The 14,520-nt window shown below is 36.4% G+C and overlaps 1 protein-coding gene across 4 annotated transcripts in view; it reads left to right on the top strand.

The window, feature by feature from the left end:
• The window catches only part of LOC139045275 (protein phosphatase 1L-like), a 445,752-nt gene that overhangs the window by 117,997 nt on the left and 313,235 nt on the right, over positions 1 to 14,520 (top strand). The window contains exon 2 of one of the 4 annotated variants that reach the window (XM_070509649.1): positions 433 to 4,349. The exons of the other annotated variants lie outside the window; for them this stretch is intronic. Coding sequence (XP_070365750.1) covers positions 433 to 498 — 66 coding nt within the window. The 3' untranslated portion in view covers positions 499 to 4,349. Of the gene's footprint in view, positions 1 to 432; positions 4,350 to 14,520 lie in introns of those variants that run through there. 4 annotated transcript variants of the gene reach the window in all.

The raw sequence follows: 14,520 nt of genomic DNA, 5'->3' as shown, positions 1-14,520 counted from the left end.
TGCTGTTTTGATTACTATAGCTTTGCAGTATTCTTTGAAGTCAGGGATTGTGATGCCTCCACTTTGGTTCTGACTGTGATTGCATTGAATCTGTAGATTGCTTTCACTAATATGGACTTTTTTTTTTGGAGTAAGATTAGCTCTGAGCTAATGTCTGCTGCCAATCCTCCTCTTTTTGCTGAGGAAGACCAGCCCTGAGCTAAGATCCGTGCCCACCTTCCTCGACTTTATATGTGAGATGCCTAACACAGTATGGCCAAGCAGTGCCATGTCCATACCCGGGATCCCAACTGGCAAACCCTGGGCTGCCAAAGCAGAACATGTGCACTTAACCACTGCACCCCCTGGCCAGCCCCTGAGCATTGAAACTATGTGTATTCTTCCAATCCATAACATTGAATATCTTTCCATTTCTTTATTTCTGCTCCAAAGGATATGAACAGACATTTTTCCAAAGAAGATATCCAGATGGCCAACAGACACATGAAAAAATGTTGAACATCACTAATTATTGGGGAAATGAAAATCAAAACTATGAGATATCACCTTACGCTGATCAGAACGGCTATAATTACCAAAACAAAATGTAAAAAATCTTGGAGAGGATGCGGAGCAAAAGGAATACTCATATACTCCCGGTCGGAATGCAAACTGGTGTAGCCACTATGGAAAACAGTATGAAGAATTCTCAAAAAGTTAAAAATAGAATACCAAACAACCTACCTATCCTGCTACAGGATGTTTATCCAAAGAACTTGAAGTCAACAATTCAAAGAGGTTTATAAATCCCTATGTTCACTGCAGCATTATTCACAATAGCCAAGACATGGAAGCAAGCCACACAGAGAAAAACCAATACTGCATGATTTCCCTCGCATGTGGAAGACAAACAAACATATGGACAAAGAGAACACATCAGTGGTTACCAGAGGAGAAGGGTTGGAGGGCTGGAAAAAACGGGTAAACAGGCACATATGTATAGTGACAGATAAAAACTAGACTATTAGTGGTGAGCATGATGCAGTCTATACAGAAACTGATAAGCAATAATGTACCATGAAATTACACAATGTTATAACCCCCACTATGACCTCAATAAAATAATTGAAAAGAAACAAAAGAGTGCTGATGTTCAGAGAAGTGTCTTTATGTGTATCTACTCACCAGCAAGTGAAGTATTCCTTCACTTCCAAGTTTTAATTCTAACTTAATTTAAAGTACTAACAATTTCTATTAGCAAACAAAGGGTTCTTCCATTTATTAAATTCTGAATATGTGCTATGAATTCTTTGGTGAATTTATGGCTAAATTTTTATTTTTATCGTTATACCAATCTAAAGGCAATTAAAATTGCTATCACTCCCTCAGAGGAGGAACTAACTCTTTTCTCGTGTCACACAATCCTTGAGATGTAGAGCCAGGATTAATTGTTGCGGATGAGATACTAAAGCACAGGTTTCCACGATCCCATGGAAGAAATATTCCCATGATATTCCTTTTGTTGTTAAAAAAAAGATATCAAATGTAAAAATGTAAATAGGCTTACATAATTTAAATATCATATTAAAATGTACAATTTGTCTCTAAATAGAAAATATTTTTCTGGGGCAATTTAAACCAGAAAAGGAGAACAGGAGGAAATAAAGGCAATGGTGAAAGATAGCTCTCACCGGCTTTTAACATTCATTTTTATTAATTTAATCCTGAATGTGTACATAGGGTATTCTAGATAAGAGACAGATTTCTCATGAAATGCCTCCCAGTAAGTAATATGTCTGTTGGTGCCCGTTGCCCTAGTCCTTACCCCTAGAGCAACCTGATGAGAGCCAGGTCAGTTATCCTAATGAGTAGCTGGACACTTCATAGGCAAGATATGGGGGAAAATGACACACTTCTGCTTATAAAGGGGAAGGGGGCAGTTGTTCCCTCCTGAAATATAATGGGCCTGAATCCTAACTGAACCCTTTGGCATGTAAATAATCTCTCCGGGAGTCAGACAGCCTCATGGTTTTGGCTTTTACCAACTAGAGGTGTCTCCAACCCTTGCGTCTTATTTCTCCTTGAAACGACAGTCCCTAGGGAGATGTCTTAGTGGTCCACCCTGACTAACTTAGGTGCCCATCTTAGGGTGTAACCATTTGGCTTTGGGAGATAAGAGAACTTTTAAACAAATGGATATGGATTTAATCCTTATAGTACATGGATGTTTCTTAGAGAAGTGAAAGCAAATGTTCTCCCATTTTACAGCGCGTGTTTCTGTGGCTCAGGAGACTAGGCCTTTTACAGGAGCACAGAGAATTTGCCAGCAGCAGCAGAACTGTTTTTGGAAATGAGCAAGTGGCAAAGTGTTGAGAAGGGAAAAGATCTTTTGAAGACCTGTGGTAAAGCATTGTTGGCTATATGATTTGGGGAAACTTTATAACTGGCACGACATTCTCCTCTACTCTTAACAATTGTTGGAAAATTTTCTCTTGTAAACTAAGCAAGATCAGGCTTAGGTTAATTTACTCAGGTGGAGAAGCATGCTTTCTCTTGTTCACTGTACGATGTGTGAGAAAGTAGAGCGGCCCTCTCCTCTTTTCCCCTTAGTGGGCCAATGAAAATGCCCCAGTGCATCCCCAGTTTACGAGTACTCAAGGCTACTAATTCTCAGTCTGCCAAACATTCATCACATATCTAAAATGCATGAAGTGTGTGAGGTTCCAATTTTTGAAGGTATCTGAATAATTAAAGTTTCATTATTCCAAAGATCATATAGTGAAATGTGTTGATAGGTTAACAGATTACTTAGGAATAAAGTGCCAAAGGCACTGTCACGATGTTCTCTTCTGAAGGCCATGCCCACAGCCAGCTCTGTGCCACAACACCGTCTAAATCGCTATACTGGGATGGGTTTAGGTACCTACCACATCATAGGTCAAGAGTGCTAACCACTGACTCGTGGATCTGAAGCTTCTTATTACAAAGCTAATGCATTGTACAGATTGCATCATGCCGCATGGGTCTAAGAAAAAGCACAGTGCTTATTGTTTTGCTCAAGATTTTGTGGAAAATCGTAATGCTGGATTTTGTCCAAACTTTAATTCTTTGTGAATCTTCTTTCCGTAAAATTGTCCACTTTGTAAAATGAATCTAGAATCTGAAATACAGGGCCTTAATATCATTGTCTTTGAACTTCCTTTTCTCAGCATTATCCTTGCAATTAGAGAAAAAAATGATTATTTTATTGACAACCTCTAATAAAGCTCCTTTTATTGCCCCTTTTTTTTCTGCGCAAAAAACTGCCTGCATTTTATCTGCCCCAGCACTATAAAGTATTCTGCAGGATCATTTCTCATTCTTCATAAACCGGCAGCATGCCCCAAATCAACAGTGACTGGAGTTGCTTGTCTCTAGGTCAGTTTGCTCAAACAGTTAGAACTTGTTTGTCATAAATCAGTTGAGTCCACACGCAGAGATTGATATTAATGCTTTGTTAAGAGATTTTCAGTATGGTTATTTTATACATTGCTGGTTTTGTTTGCAAAATTTAACCAGTGAAAATTGCTCCTCAAGACTCAGAAGCAGGCAACGCCACAAAGTTTACTGTCCTAAGTGGAAGTAATTGCACTCAAATTGACCCAACCTGGAATAGGAAAACATTTAGTTACAGTAATGTTCCTTTCCCTTCTCCTCCCACATGATGATCAAGGCCTTGATGCTTACCACATCAAAAATATTAAGGAAAGGCCTGTGATCTTTTCTATTGGTGTCATCCATTTTCCTTGTGCCAAGCTCAGAGCTTAGTCATGCAGATATTTGTCATATCTTCCAAGGTCAACTCACATTGTGTTCTGTCTCCAGGTCTCATGCAGCCTGTAAGAGATTTTCCATTTCTCATGGTCCTTGTTTGAACTTCTCAGTGACATTCCACACTGGCATCTCTACATTGGTTTGTTCCGAGGGCTTACATATTCATTTTGTAGAGAAGTGTCCCCTCTGCTTGAGCACAATATTAAGAAAATATTGTGAAAGTTTCTCACAATATTTTCTTAATATTTCAACAGGTGTAATGGTAAAAATACAACATTCAAAATGGTTGAAATCCAGATACAGTAGTGTTTACAAGGTAAAATAAAGCCATATATGATAATATTGGAGAAGACAAATGTCATAAAATCAATGGTCTGACATTCCTGGTTAAAATACTTTAAAAAGGGGGGGAAATTATACAAAAGGTAAACAAATAAAAGAAACTAATAAAGAACAGGAATCAATGGAATAGAAAATAGAAAAACAATGAAGAAAATTAATAAAATGAAAAACTGATTATTTAAAAATATCAATAAGAGGGATGAACTTCTAATTAGGCTAATACAAATATGAGCAAAGGCAAAAATTAATAGTATGGAGAACGGAGGAGGGAACTTCCATAGTTATTAAGACATTAAAAAGATAATAAAGAGATGGTATTAAATTTTATGCCAGAAAATTTGACTACTTGGATGAAATATGCAAACTATTTGAAAGATACAAATGACCCATGAAGAAATAGAAAATCTGAATATCTCTATATGCATGAAAAATAATAAAAAATTTTTTGTTGAGTAAGCAACTTCCCACAAAGAAACTTCTAACGTCTGAAGAAAGACAAATATAATTCTTAAACAGACTCAGAAAATAAACTTGCCTTGTTAGAAACGTTAAGAAGTTCTTCAGAAAGAAGGAAAATGCTGTGAGTCAGAAAATGGGTCTTTCAATAGACGAACGGATGAAAAAACTGCGGTACATGCACACACTGGGATATTTTCATAGAAAAAAATAAATGAGCTATCAAGCCACAAAAAACACCATGGAGGAACTTTAAATTTATATTTCCCAGGGTAAGAAGTCGGACTGAAAAGTCTACATATTATATCACTCCACTTAAATGGCATTTTGGAAAAGGCAAAACTACAGAGACATTAAAAAGATCCGTGGTTGCCAGTGGTTTTGGGGAGAGGGGAGGAGGGATGAATATGTGGAAAACAAGGACTTTTAGGGCAGAAAAATTACTCTGCACACTATTGTAATCGTGGATACACAATATTATGCATTTGTCAAAATCCATACAACCGTACAGCACAAAGCATGAATCCTAACAAAATTAATTTTAGTTACTGATAAAGTGTCAATATTGGTTGTTCTTCACTTGTAACAAATGCACCATACTGAAAGAAAATGTTAATCACACGGGAAACTGTGGGTTTGGGAAGGAAGTACACGGGGACTCTCTGTACCATCCACTCTCATTTTAAATCTTTACAAAAGTAACTGACCAAGTTAATATGGAGGAAAAGAACTATCTTGACCTCCTTTACGCAATATCAGATCAAATCAGTCGTTGATAAACTTTGTTTTAGCCTGGTTAAAACAGAGTAGTACAGCTTGAAAAAATTGTGTGTTATTCCAGGGACGCAAGGTTTGTTTAATATATGAAAATTAATGCACTTCACTATATTAAAATAATATATAAGAAAAGACATGATCATTTTAATAGAGGCAAAGAAACCATGTGAAAAAACTTTTAAAAATTCATGGAAAACCTCTCAGCAAACTAAGAAGAGAAAGACAAATGCTCAGTGGTGAAAAAATAATAATAATGATTTCTACCTAAAATCTTAAACAATGCCAGTCTATACTTGTCACCATTCCTTTTCAACTTTGACCAGATATCAGTGTAAAAAGATGAGAAAGAAGAAACGGAACATAAAATTCGAAAGGAACAAGTCGAACTCTGTTTTTCTAGAGATGATGTGATCATCTATATAGATAATCCAAAGGAATCCAAACAATGAATACTAGAAACAATAAGTAATTTTATTAAGTAGCAAGACACAAAGTTAATACACAAAAGTCAAATTTACTGCTATACCTCTCAATGGGCAGGTAGAAAATAAAATAAAAAGTAACATCATTTACAAAAGCATAAAATTAAAATTCTAGGAGTAATTTAATTGGCAATTTATAAGATGTGTCCACTGGAAGTTAAAAGTAAAAGACTCAGAGAAATTAAAGATAGAGTAAAGAAATAAATATACAATTCTATCAACTGGAATACTTGACATAAAGATGGCAATTCTTCCCTGAGTTCATCTATAGATTAAATGTAAGCCTAATTGAAATGGAAATTCTAGCAGGATCTTTAAAATATATAAGAAACTGAATCTAAAACATATTTGCTAAGTCAGAGGTCCTAGAATATACAAAATGATTCGATTAAAGGAAAATACTTGAGGACATATATTTCCTGTGTTTAATAGTTACTATTAAGCTATATGGAACAAAACAGTGTGCTGCTGGCATATGGATTCATGGATGAAGGAGTTGAACAAGCTAGAAAGTCTGGAAATACATCCCCTCTTACGTGATAAATTGGCATTCTACAAAGATACTAAGATTTGTATGGTAAAATGAAAATGACTGTTAATATCAAATATTTGGCAGTTTTTATAATGTTAAACAAACACCAGATGACCCCACAATCCCACTCTAGGTATTTAACCTAGTGAAATGAAAACCTACGTCCACACAAAATCTGTTCGCAAATGTTTATACCAGTGTTTTCTCACAGTTGCCCCAAACTGGAAACAACCCAAATGTCCTTCAACCAGTAAGTAGATAAAGAAACGATGGTGCAGTCGTACCATTGGATACCATGCAACATTAAGAAGGAACCAACTGTTAATGCTCACAAATACTTGGATGAATCTCAAAGGTAATAAGCAAAGTGAAAGAAGCCAGACTCAGAAAGCTGCACACCATGTGAATCCGTTTATGTGGAAACAGAGAAGGCAAAACTACAGGATGGAGAAGAGACCAGTAACTTCAGGGTTAGAGATGGGGAAGGCATTTGACTATAAAGAGCAGCTCAATGATATTCTGGAAGACGACAAACTGTTCTGTATCTTGAGTGTGGTGGTAGTTTACACAATCATATGCATTTGTCAATTCTCACAGGGCTGTGCCTCTCAAGAGAGTGAATTTCACTTTAGGTAAATTACAGATAATTTTTTACAAGCAAAGAATAATGCACATTTCTGCCTATTTTCTTTCTTGGTGTGTCTTCTTTGCACCTTCCTCCCCAGTTTCTGTTGTCAAGAGAAGGCAAAGGTAATATATACGATTGTAACCTGTGGTGTCTTGCCATGAGAAAACATGTCATATACAAACTGGAACTAGGCAGCATTAAGGTTCTTTCCAAAATGATGGGCAGGGTTTAGGTCAAACAAGATTTAGCAATGAAGAGATCCATTACTGCCTCTAGGCCTGAAAGAACAAAGGAGGGAGCAGTCTCCGGACTTGGAAAGAAAGTCATCTGGTGAGGGCTGCCTGGGGCCCTCAGTCCAGGGAAGCACCCTACCTGCAGTGCCCAGCCCAGGGACCAGAGGGAAGAAATATCCTGAGGGCCCTCTTCTTCCTGCAGGTGGCTGACGCTTGCAAAACTTAACCAGAAACTGTGAAGCAAGAGTTCCCACCAGTGCGGTCCAAGCAGGTCAGCCTCACTGGGCACAGAGCCAGGCAGAAAATGGGGACATATATCTGGATGGGCAAATGGAGGCCATCCAGCAAAACCATAGCATTTCCAATAAGGAACTGAAGGAATAGAATCCATATTATTAAAAAAAAAAAAAAAAAGCTGAAACACCTACTGTTAGTTATCCCATCTTTTGTAGCTCCTAAGAAGCTCCTGTTATTTCAGGATTATATATTCACACTAGCCTTTGTATTACTAGGAAATCGTGTGTAACGATGCATACTACAACATTATTTTTCAAATAAAAGTGAAATTTTGTAAATATATACTAAAATGATCAAATATAGATAAATTATCTAACTTTTTTTTTGCTGAAAGCTATTCAAGGAAATTCCTTGTACTTGTTACAAAACAGACTATTCTTTTAGATATTTTTTCAGACATAAATTTGTATCTAACAATAGATATTGGGTTTCGCTTGTCTTTTCTCCTTTTAGTCTGTCACTTTTTATCCTATATCCAGAAACTCTGGACATCTCATCAAATCCCATAGCTTCAACCGTAATCTGTGAGTGTGTAACGAACACATCTTCCCCACTCGCCTTCACCTCCTTGCATTCTCCAGTCATAATGTCCTTCATTGGATGACATTTCCACCTAAGTACTGAAGTCACATTCTCATCAAAACAGTTCAATACAAAGCTCATCACACCCTCTTCTCCATGAAGAGACATTCTTTTTCCTTCATCCCATGAAGAGACAACCTTCTTTCTAGCTTCTCTTTTCATTAATATTCCATAAATAGGGCATGGGGTATTTATCTATGGCACCTTTTCAGAAAGATTGTTGTGAAGAATAAAAAGATAAAGAATGTGAAATATTCTGCTAAAACGTTAAATAAAAATGTTTTGAGATTTTAGATTCCATATTTTCAATGTATAATAAAGATTGGCGTGGATTAGGAAAACTAGATTTATTTTTCAGACACACTCAGTGTCTTCAGTGATCTATTTTTATGTTATTCATGTTTAAGACGTTTCAGAATTTAAATTTCCAACATTTGGCGTTTACTTGAAAACATATGTACTGTCTATAGTAATTTGCTCACTAATAGGTTGGGTACCTTTTTATACATATGTCACATTTCTAAAATTTATTTGGCCACTTCCTATGTTAGAGGCTTGCTAAATTTATCTCAACATTTTTAATAAGCACATGCTTATTTGCAGAATATCAGCATCCATATAAATTGCTTACAAAATATGGCTCTGTAAGTATTTTATATTAAAACATAAATATAGGTGATACCTTTGTTAATGATTCAAATAATATCCAGTGATATTATAAATTTGATATTTTCACATTTAATTGATTTTTTTTACATTTTAAGATTACGTGCTGTAAAAATGTCACATTCTATTTATTCAAGTGACTTTTGATTTCTCCATCTTGATTCAATGACAGATGCTGTCAATGTTTTCTACATTTGGTCACTAAAAAATATGTTTTGTTTGAATTACCAATGCTTCTACTTTTAACGTGACTATCCTAATTTAGCAGCTAGCAGAATAGTTTCCACATTTTCAATTTATTGTGCCCAGTGCACTAGATTCATTTATGAATACCTTTGTTAATGTCAGCTCCAGCTGAAAATTCTCAGAGGCTCAGTATAGTTTTCAGATTAAAATTGAAGCTCCTTCCATTAGTTCTTTTTTTATGGCTGAAAATATCTTCTTTTTTTTCATTTTCCATTCTTTTAATTTCAACTTGTATCTTTTTTTATTGTGGTAACACTGTTTTATAAAATTATATAAATTTCAGGTGTACATCATTGTCTTCTGATTTCTGTGTAGATCACATCATGCTCATCACCCAAAGACTAATTACAATCCATCCCCACACACATGTGCAAATCACTACTTTCACCTCCTCCCTGTCCCCCTGCCCTCTGCTAACCACCAATCCAATCTCTGTCTCTATGCGTTTGTTGGTTTTTTATTTTGTTTTGTTTTCCCAGTAATCTTACTGAGATCACAATGGTTTATAACATTGTGTAATTTAGGGTGTACAATATTATTTATCAATTTCTGAATACACTTCATCGTGCTCATTCTCAGCGGTCTAATTTTTATCCATCGCCATACATATGTACCCCTCTGTCCCTTTCGCCCACCCAGCAACCTCCTTCCCCTCTGGTAACCACTAATCTGTTCTCTTTATCCACGTGTTTGTTATCTTCCACATATGAGTATTTGTCTTTCCCTGTCTGGCTTATTCCACTTAACATCATACCCTCAAGGTCCATCCCTGTTGTTGGAAATGGGACAATTTTGCCTTTTTTATGGCTGCATAGTATACTATTGTGTATATATATATACCACATCCTCTTCATCCATTCATCTGTAGAAGGGCACTTGGGTTGCTTCCACATCTTGGCTACTGTTAACAAACTTGCAATGAACATAGGGGTTCATAAATCTCTTTGGATCATTGACTTCAGATTCTTTGGATAAATACCCAGTAGTGGGATAGCTGGATGGTATTGTATTTCTATTTTTAATTTTTTTAGAAATCTCCATACAGTTTTCCATAGTGGCTGCACCAGTTTACATTCCCACCAGCAGTGTAGGAGAAGTCCCTTTTCTCCACAACCTCTTCAACATTTGTTGTTTTTTGTCTTGGTAACTATAGGCATTCTGACTGGTGTAAGGTGATGTCTCATTATAGTTTTGATTTGCATTTCCCTAATAATTAGTGATGTTGAACATTGTTTCACGTGTCTGTGGGCCATCTGTATATCTTCTCGTATTTTCAACCTAAATGTCCATTCTGGCTTTTTCTGCCCCTTCTGTCTAATAATAAGAAGGAGGAGGAGGAGGAGGAAGAGGGGGAGGAGGGGGAGGGGAGGGGAGGGGGAGGGGAGTAAAAGAAGAAAGAGCGTCAGTTCACTTGAACTGCACATTGATCACCAAGTGCATTATTTCATGGCCTCAGCTTTGTGGTTTTTTGAATTGCTGTTTCTTGGAATACGTACTTCCACACTTTCTATACCTATGAAAACCCATTTTATACTACAAGGTCAAATGATACCATGTCCCCTAATAAATTCAATTTTCCTTCTTCGAAAAAGCGGGATCATTTTCTACTACTGTGCATCTCATCATATGTAACCAACTCTGGAAGAGCCTCCATAACAGCTTATTGCCTAATAAAGCTTAAATTCCTTCAATGCAAAGTTTTTTCTATTTACATATTAAGACAAACCTAAATAAACCCACACGTAGCTATTTAACACACCTTGATTTGATTTGACGATACATCACCATCTAGACTATCATTTAAATGTGTATTTGTTAGGATCCTGCTCTCTCATATTGCTTCTTCTTGAAAAATACTGCTCTTTCAGATGACTGAGCTACACAGTGATGGTAATGACTCATACATTCTCCTGAAAGTCCTAATCACGGAATCATCTTGATTCTCTATGCTTTTGACATTCAACTTTAAATGAAATTTGACAATTATACCTTTCTTTTTTGTACGAATCCTTTTTATTTTTAGTCCAAAGTGACTCATAGAAGCCATCTCTTTGTTTACTTGTCATATCTGAGAGACGATGTCTACCGTTTAGGAAATTATTCCGTCTTCTGATTACCACTGTTGCATCCCCACAGCCGTGCACTGCATTCTATAACTTTATTCCAGAACACAGTAAACATTTACATAGAAAAATTTGTATTAAATATAACCTTCAAATTCTTGCAAACTCATGAGTCAGATACTTGGAGCAGAGGAAATAGAAAGTACCTTTAGCAGACATCATTTTCAAAAATACTGCCCTGAGTTTTCTTTGCTAGAAGAAATACCATTGTCTGGAGGTTCTGTTTCTGTTTTGTTAAAACACCTGCACAGCTTTCAAATTCTCCTCTGAAATCCCATGCTACCAGGAGAGAATGCTGACCTTTTAGCTCATTTTTATTTTCTGGCTGACTTTACAGAGGGTTATTTATTATATCTACTGTTGATAGCTATAATGACCAGTAATGCCAGGTCATCTTTCAGACTCTTTTTCCACAATACCAGGATTGTTACAGCGATTTAGAGATCTTGGAATACCTCCCACATTACTTTGAATTTCTCTCTATTCTACCAGCACTAGACCAACAGCTGCTGGGGTGCGTATGTCTATCCATAAAATGTAGATTTTTCCATGTTGGAACTCAAATTATTTCATTTCACTTAATTACACTCATGCCTGTCTGGCTGTGGCCACCATGATATTCCCCAGACATGCTCTTCTGCACCTGACCTTGGCCTTCACCCATCAGGAGGGAGAGTCAAATTCCATGACCACTGAATTAGAGAGAAAAAACACATCATGAAGAAAAAAACATACTAAATAAGTAAAAGCCATATATACAACAAAGAATATGAGAAATAAAGCAGGGTAATAAATTACATAGTCCCAGGTGTGGACCTGATGCACCTTTTAAATAAGGAGATAGGAAAGTCTTCACTGAGTGGATGACATTTAAATAAAAACTTGAAGAGGGGGGCATGTATTCACTAAATTTTATTAATTCTGTTTTTTCATTAAATTCCACTTTATTTTCTGTAATTAATGTTTTCCCTCACTTTTGGGGTAACTTTTTAAAGTTACTGTCTTTTTGATAGGCATAATTGTTTATGGTAAAGTTTATTTATGTACATGTTCAATAAATATTTTCTTTTCCCCATTAATCAATTCATTAGAAATATTATAAATTCAGCTATTTTGTGTAGATATGAATTCCAGAAAAGAAAGATAACACCAGAATTATTAGAGCTATTACAGCACCTACAAGGTGTTCTCTCTCTTTGTCCCATGTGACTCACAACGTTAGAGTTACTCTTTAAAAAGGGAGAGAATAAATTCTGATTTAAAAACTTACCAAAGAAAATCAGGCTTCGTTTTTCCTTTTTCAAATATCTTGGACAAATCATATATGTTTAAAACTTGTTCTTTTATTTATTAGTTTTTCAAAAGAAGACATCTTATTCAGTAGTGTATATAATTAAAGGAAAACAATTTTCTTAAAAAGACAGTTTACAAAAAAATGTATTTGGGTTTTTTATAATTCTCATTGAAAGAATATCTAGTAATTTAAAATGGAAAAATGCAAAAAGCCTGAGTGGAGCATGTTTTGTATGTTTATGTCATTGCAAGGGGACCTGTGTCATTGGAGTAGCATCAGGAACGATGAAGAGTACTGGGAGATAAGATCAGGAGGGAGCAAAAAGCTAGTTTCTGCTGGCCTCTGCCAGCCACTGTCAGGAATCTGCCTGCATTGTGAGAGCGACTGAGAGCCCCGGGAGGAGGACTGAGCTATAGAATGACATGATGTCAGCTATGTTTTAAGAGGACCACTCGGGCTCTTATCTCAAGAGTAGACTACATGGAAAGGAGAGATTGAGTTACAGATTATTGCAATAACACAGGCAAGAGAGGCGGTGTCTTCATCCAGGGGGCCAGCAGTTGAGTGCTGAGAAACTTAATAACAGAGAGAACAGAACTGAGTGATTATATCAGAGGCATGAGAGAAAAAGAGGAGGCAGAGAGGATGCCAAGTGTTTGTCCTCAAAAATCGGAAGGATGAGGCTGTCATAAAAGGAAGCATACATACTGCAAGAAATAAGGTGATATAACATTCATCGATACTGAAATTAGTGTCTACCCTAGTAATATCAGAGACCATCAGTTTCCTTCGCTAAATGAGTTTATGAAAGCTAACAAACTTTGGTATAATAATAAAGAATAGGTAGAAAAAACTTAAAAATAAAAGAATTTCATTTGTAAAGCATAAGCTGTTCTCCCATACATAAATCTCTAGTTCCTATGAGGACATTTTACCCATACTGTTAAATTAACTAATTAATCTATGCACTGATTTATTAACTTAATCAATATGAATGAGCACCTACCATAGGCTACTATTCTGTGATCAAGTAGTAAAAAATGTGTACCTAAATTCTAATGAGGATAAGATGTTAAGTAGATAATTTCTTTTTTTTAAGAGAACAGGAGGTTGAGCCTTCCTTTTTGTTTTTAAGTAGGCTTTTTAATTTTTTTTTGGTGAGGAAGATTGGCCCTGAGCTAACATCCGTTGCCAGTCTTCTTTGTTTGGTTCCCCCGGAGCCCCAGTACCTAGCTGTATGTGCTAGTTGTAGGTCATTCTAGTTCTTCTATGTGGGATTCCACCACTGCATGGCGTGGTGAGTGGTGTGTAGGTCTGCGTTCAGGATCCGAACTGGGAAACCCTGTGCTGTGGAAGTGGAGCGCACAGACTTCACCACTCGGCCACGGGGCAGGCCCCCAAGTAGATAGTTTTAAGGAGACATTTATACAGTGATTTTTGATACTTACATTAATTCTTGGAGTGCTATCTTTAATTATTTTAAATATAATGTGCATGCAAATATGGCAAGGAGATATTTTTGATATTGATTATTAATTGAACTTTAGTATTAATTGGGTATTTAGGATAAAACAAGAGAGAAAGGAAAATAATTATGATAGACCCTGTGTATCCGGAGGAATATCATGTTCCAGAAGTTGCTTTTATAAAGAAAGCAGAGGGGGAAGAACTGAAGAGGTGGAAATAGGAAGCAGAAATGAGTAAAATTACGTTTAGAAATCATTTTACTTAATAGTGTGAAAATGAGGTGGTAGTGATTGTAGCAAAACATAAAAGAGGGCTTCTGCCTAAAAGATTGTTGCAGGGACCAGCCTGGTGGTGCAGCGGTGAAGTTCGCATGTTCTGCTTCTCCACGGCCCGGGGTTCATGGTTCAGATCTCAGGTGCAGACATGGCACCACTTGGCATGCTATGCTGTGGTAGGCATCCCACATATAAAGTAGAGGAAAATGGGCACGGATGTTAGCTCAGAGTCAGTCTTCCTCAGCAAAAAGAGGAGGACTGGCAGTAGTTAGCTCAGGGCTAATCTTCCTCAAAAAAAAAAAAAGAAAAGAAAAGAAAAAGAAGAAGA

This window comes from Equus asinus, chromosome 5, assembly GCF_041296235.1.
Source record: "Equus asinus isolate D_3611 breed Donkey chromosome 5, EquAss-T2T_v2, whole genome shotgun sequence".
Classification (NCBI taxonomy): Eukaryota; Metazoa; Chordata; class Mammalia; order Perissodactyla; family Equidae; genus Equus; species Equus asinus.
The sequence above is the reverse complement of the archived record's forward strand: the minus strand, read 5'-3'. Positions and strand labels throughout refer to the sequence as shown.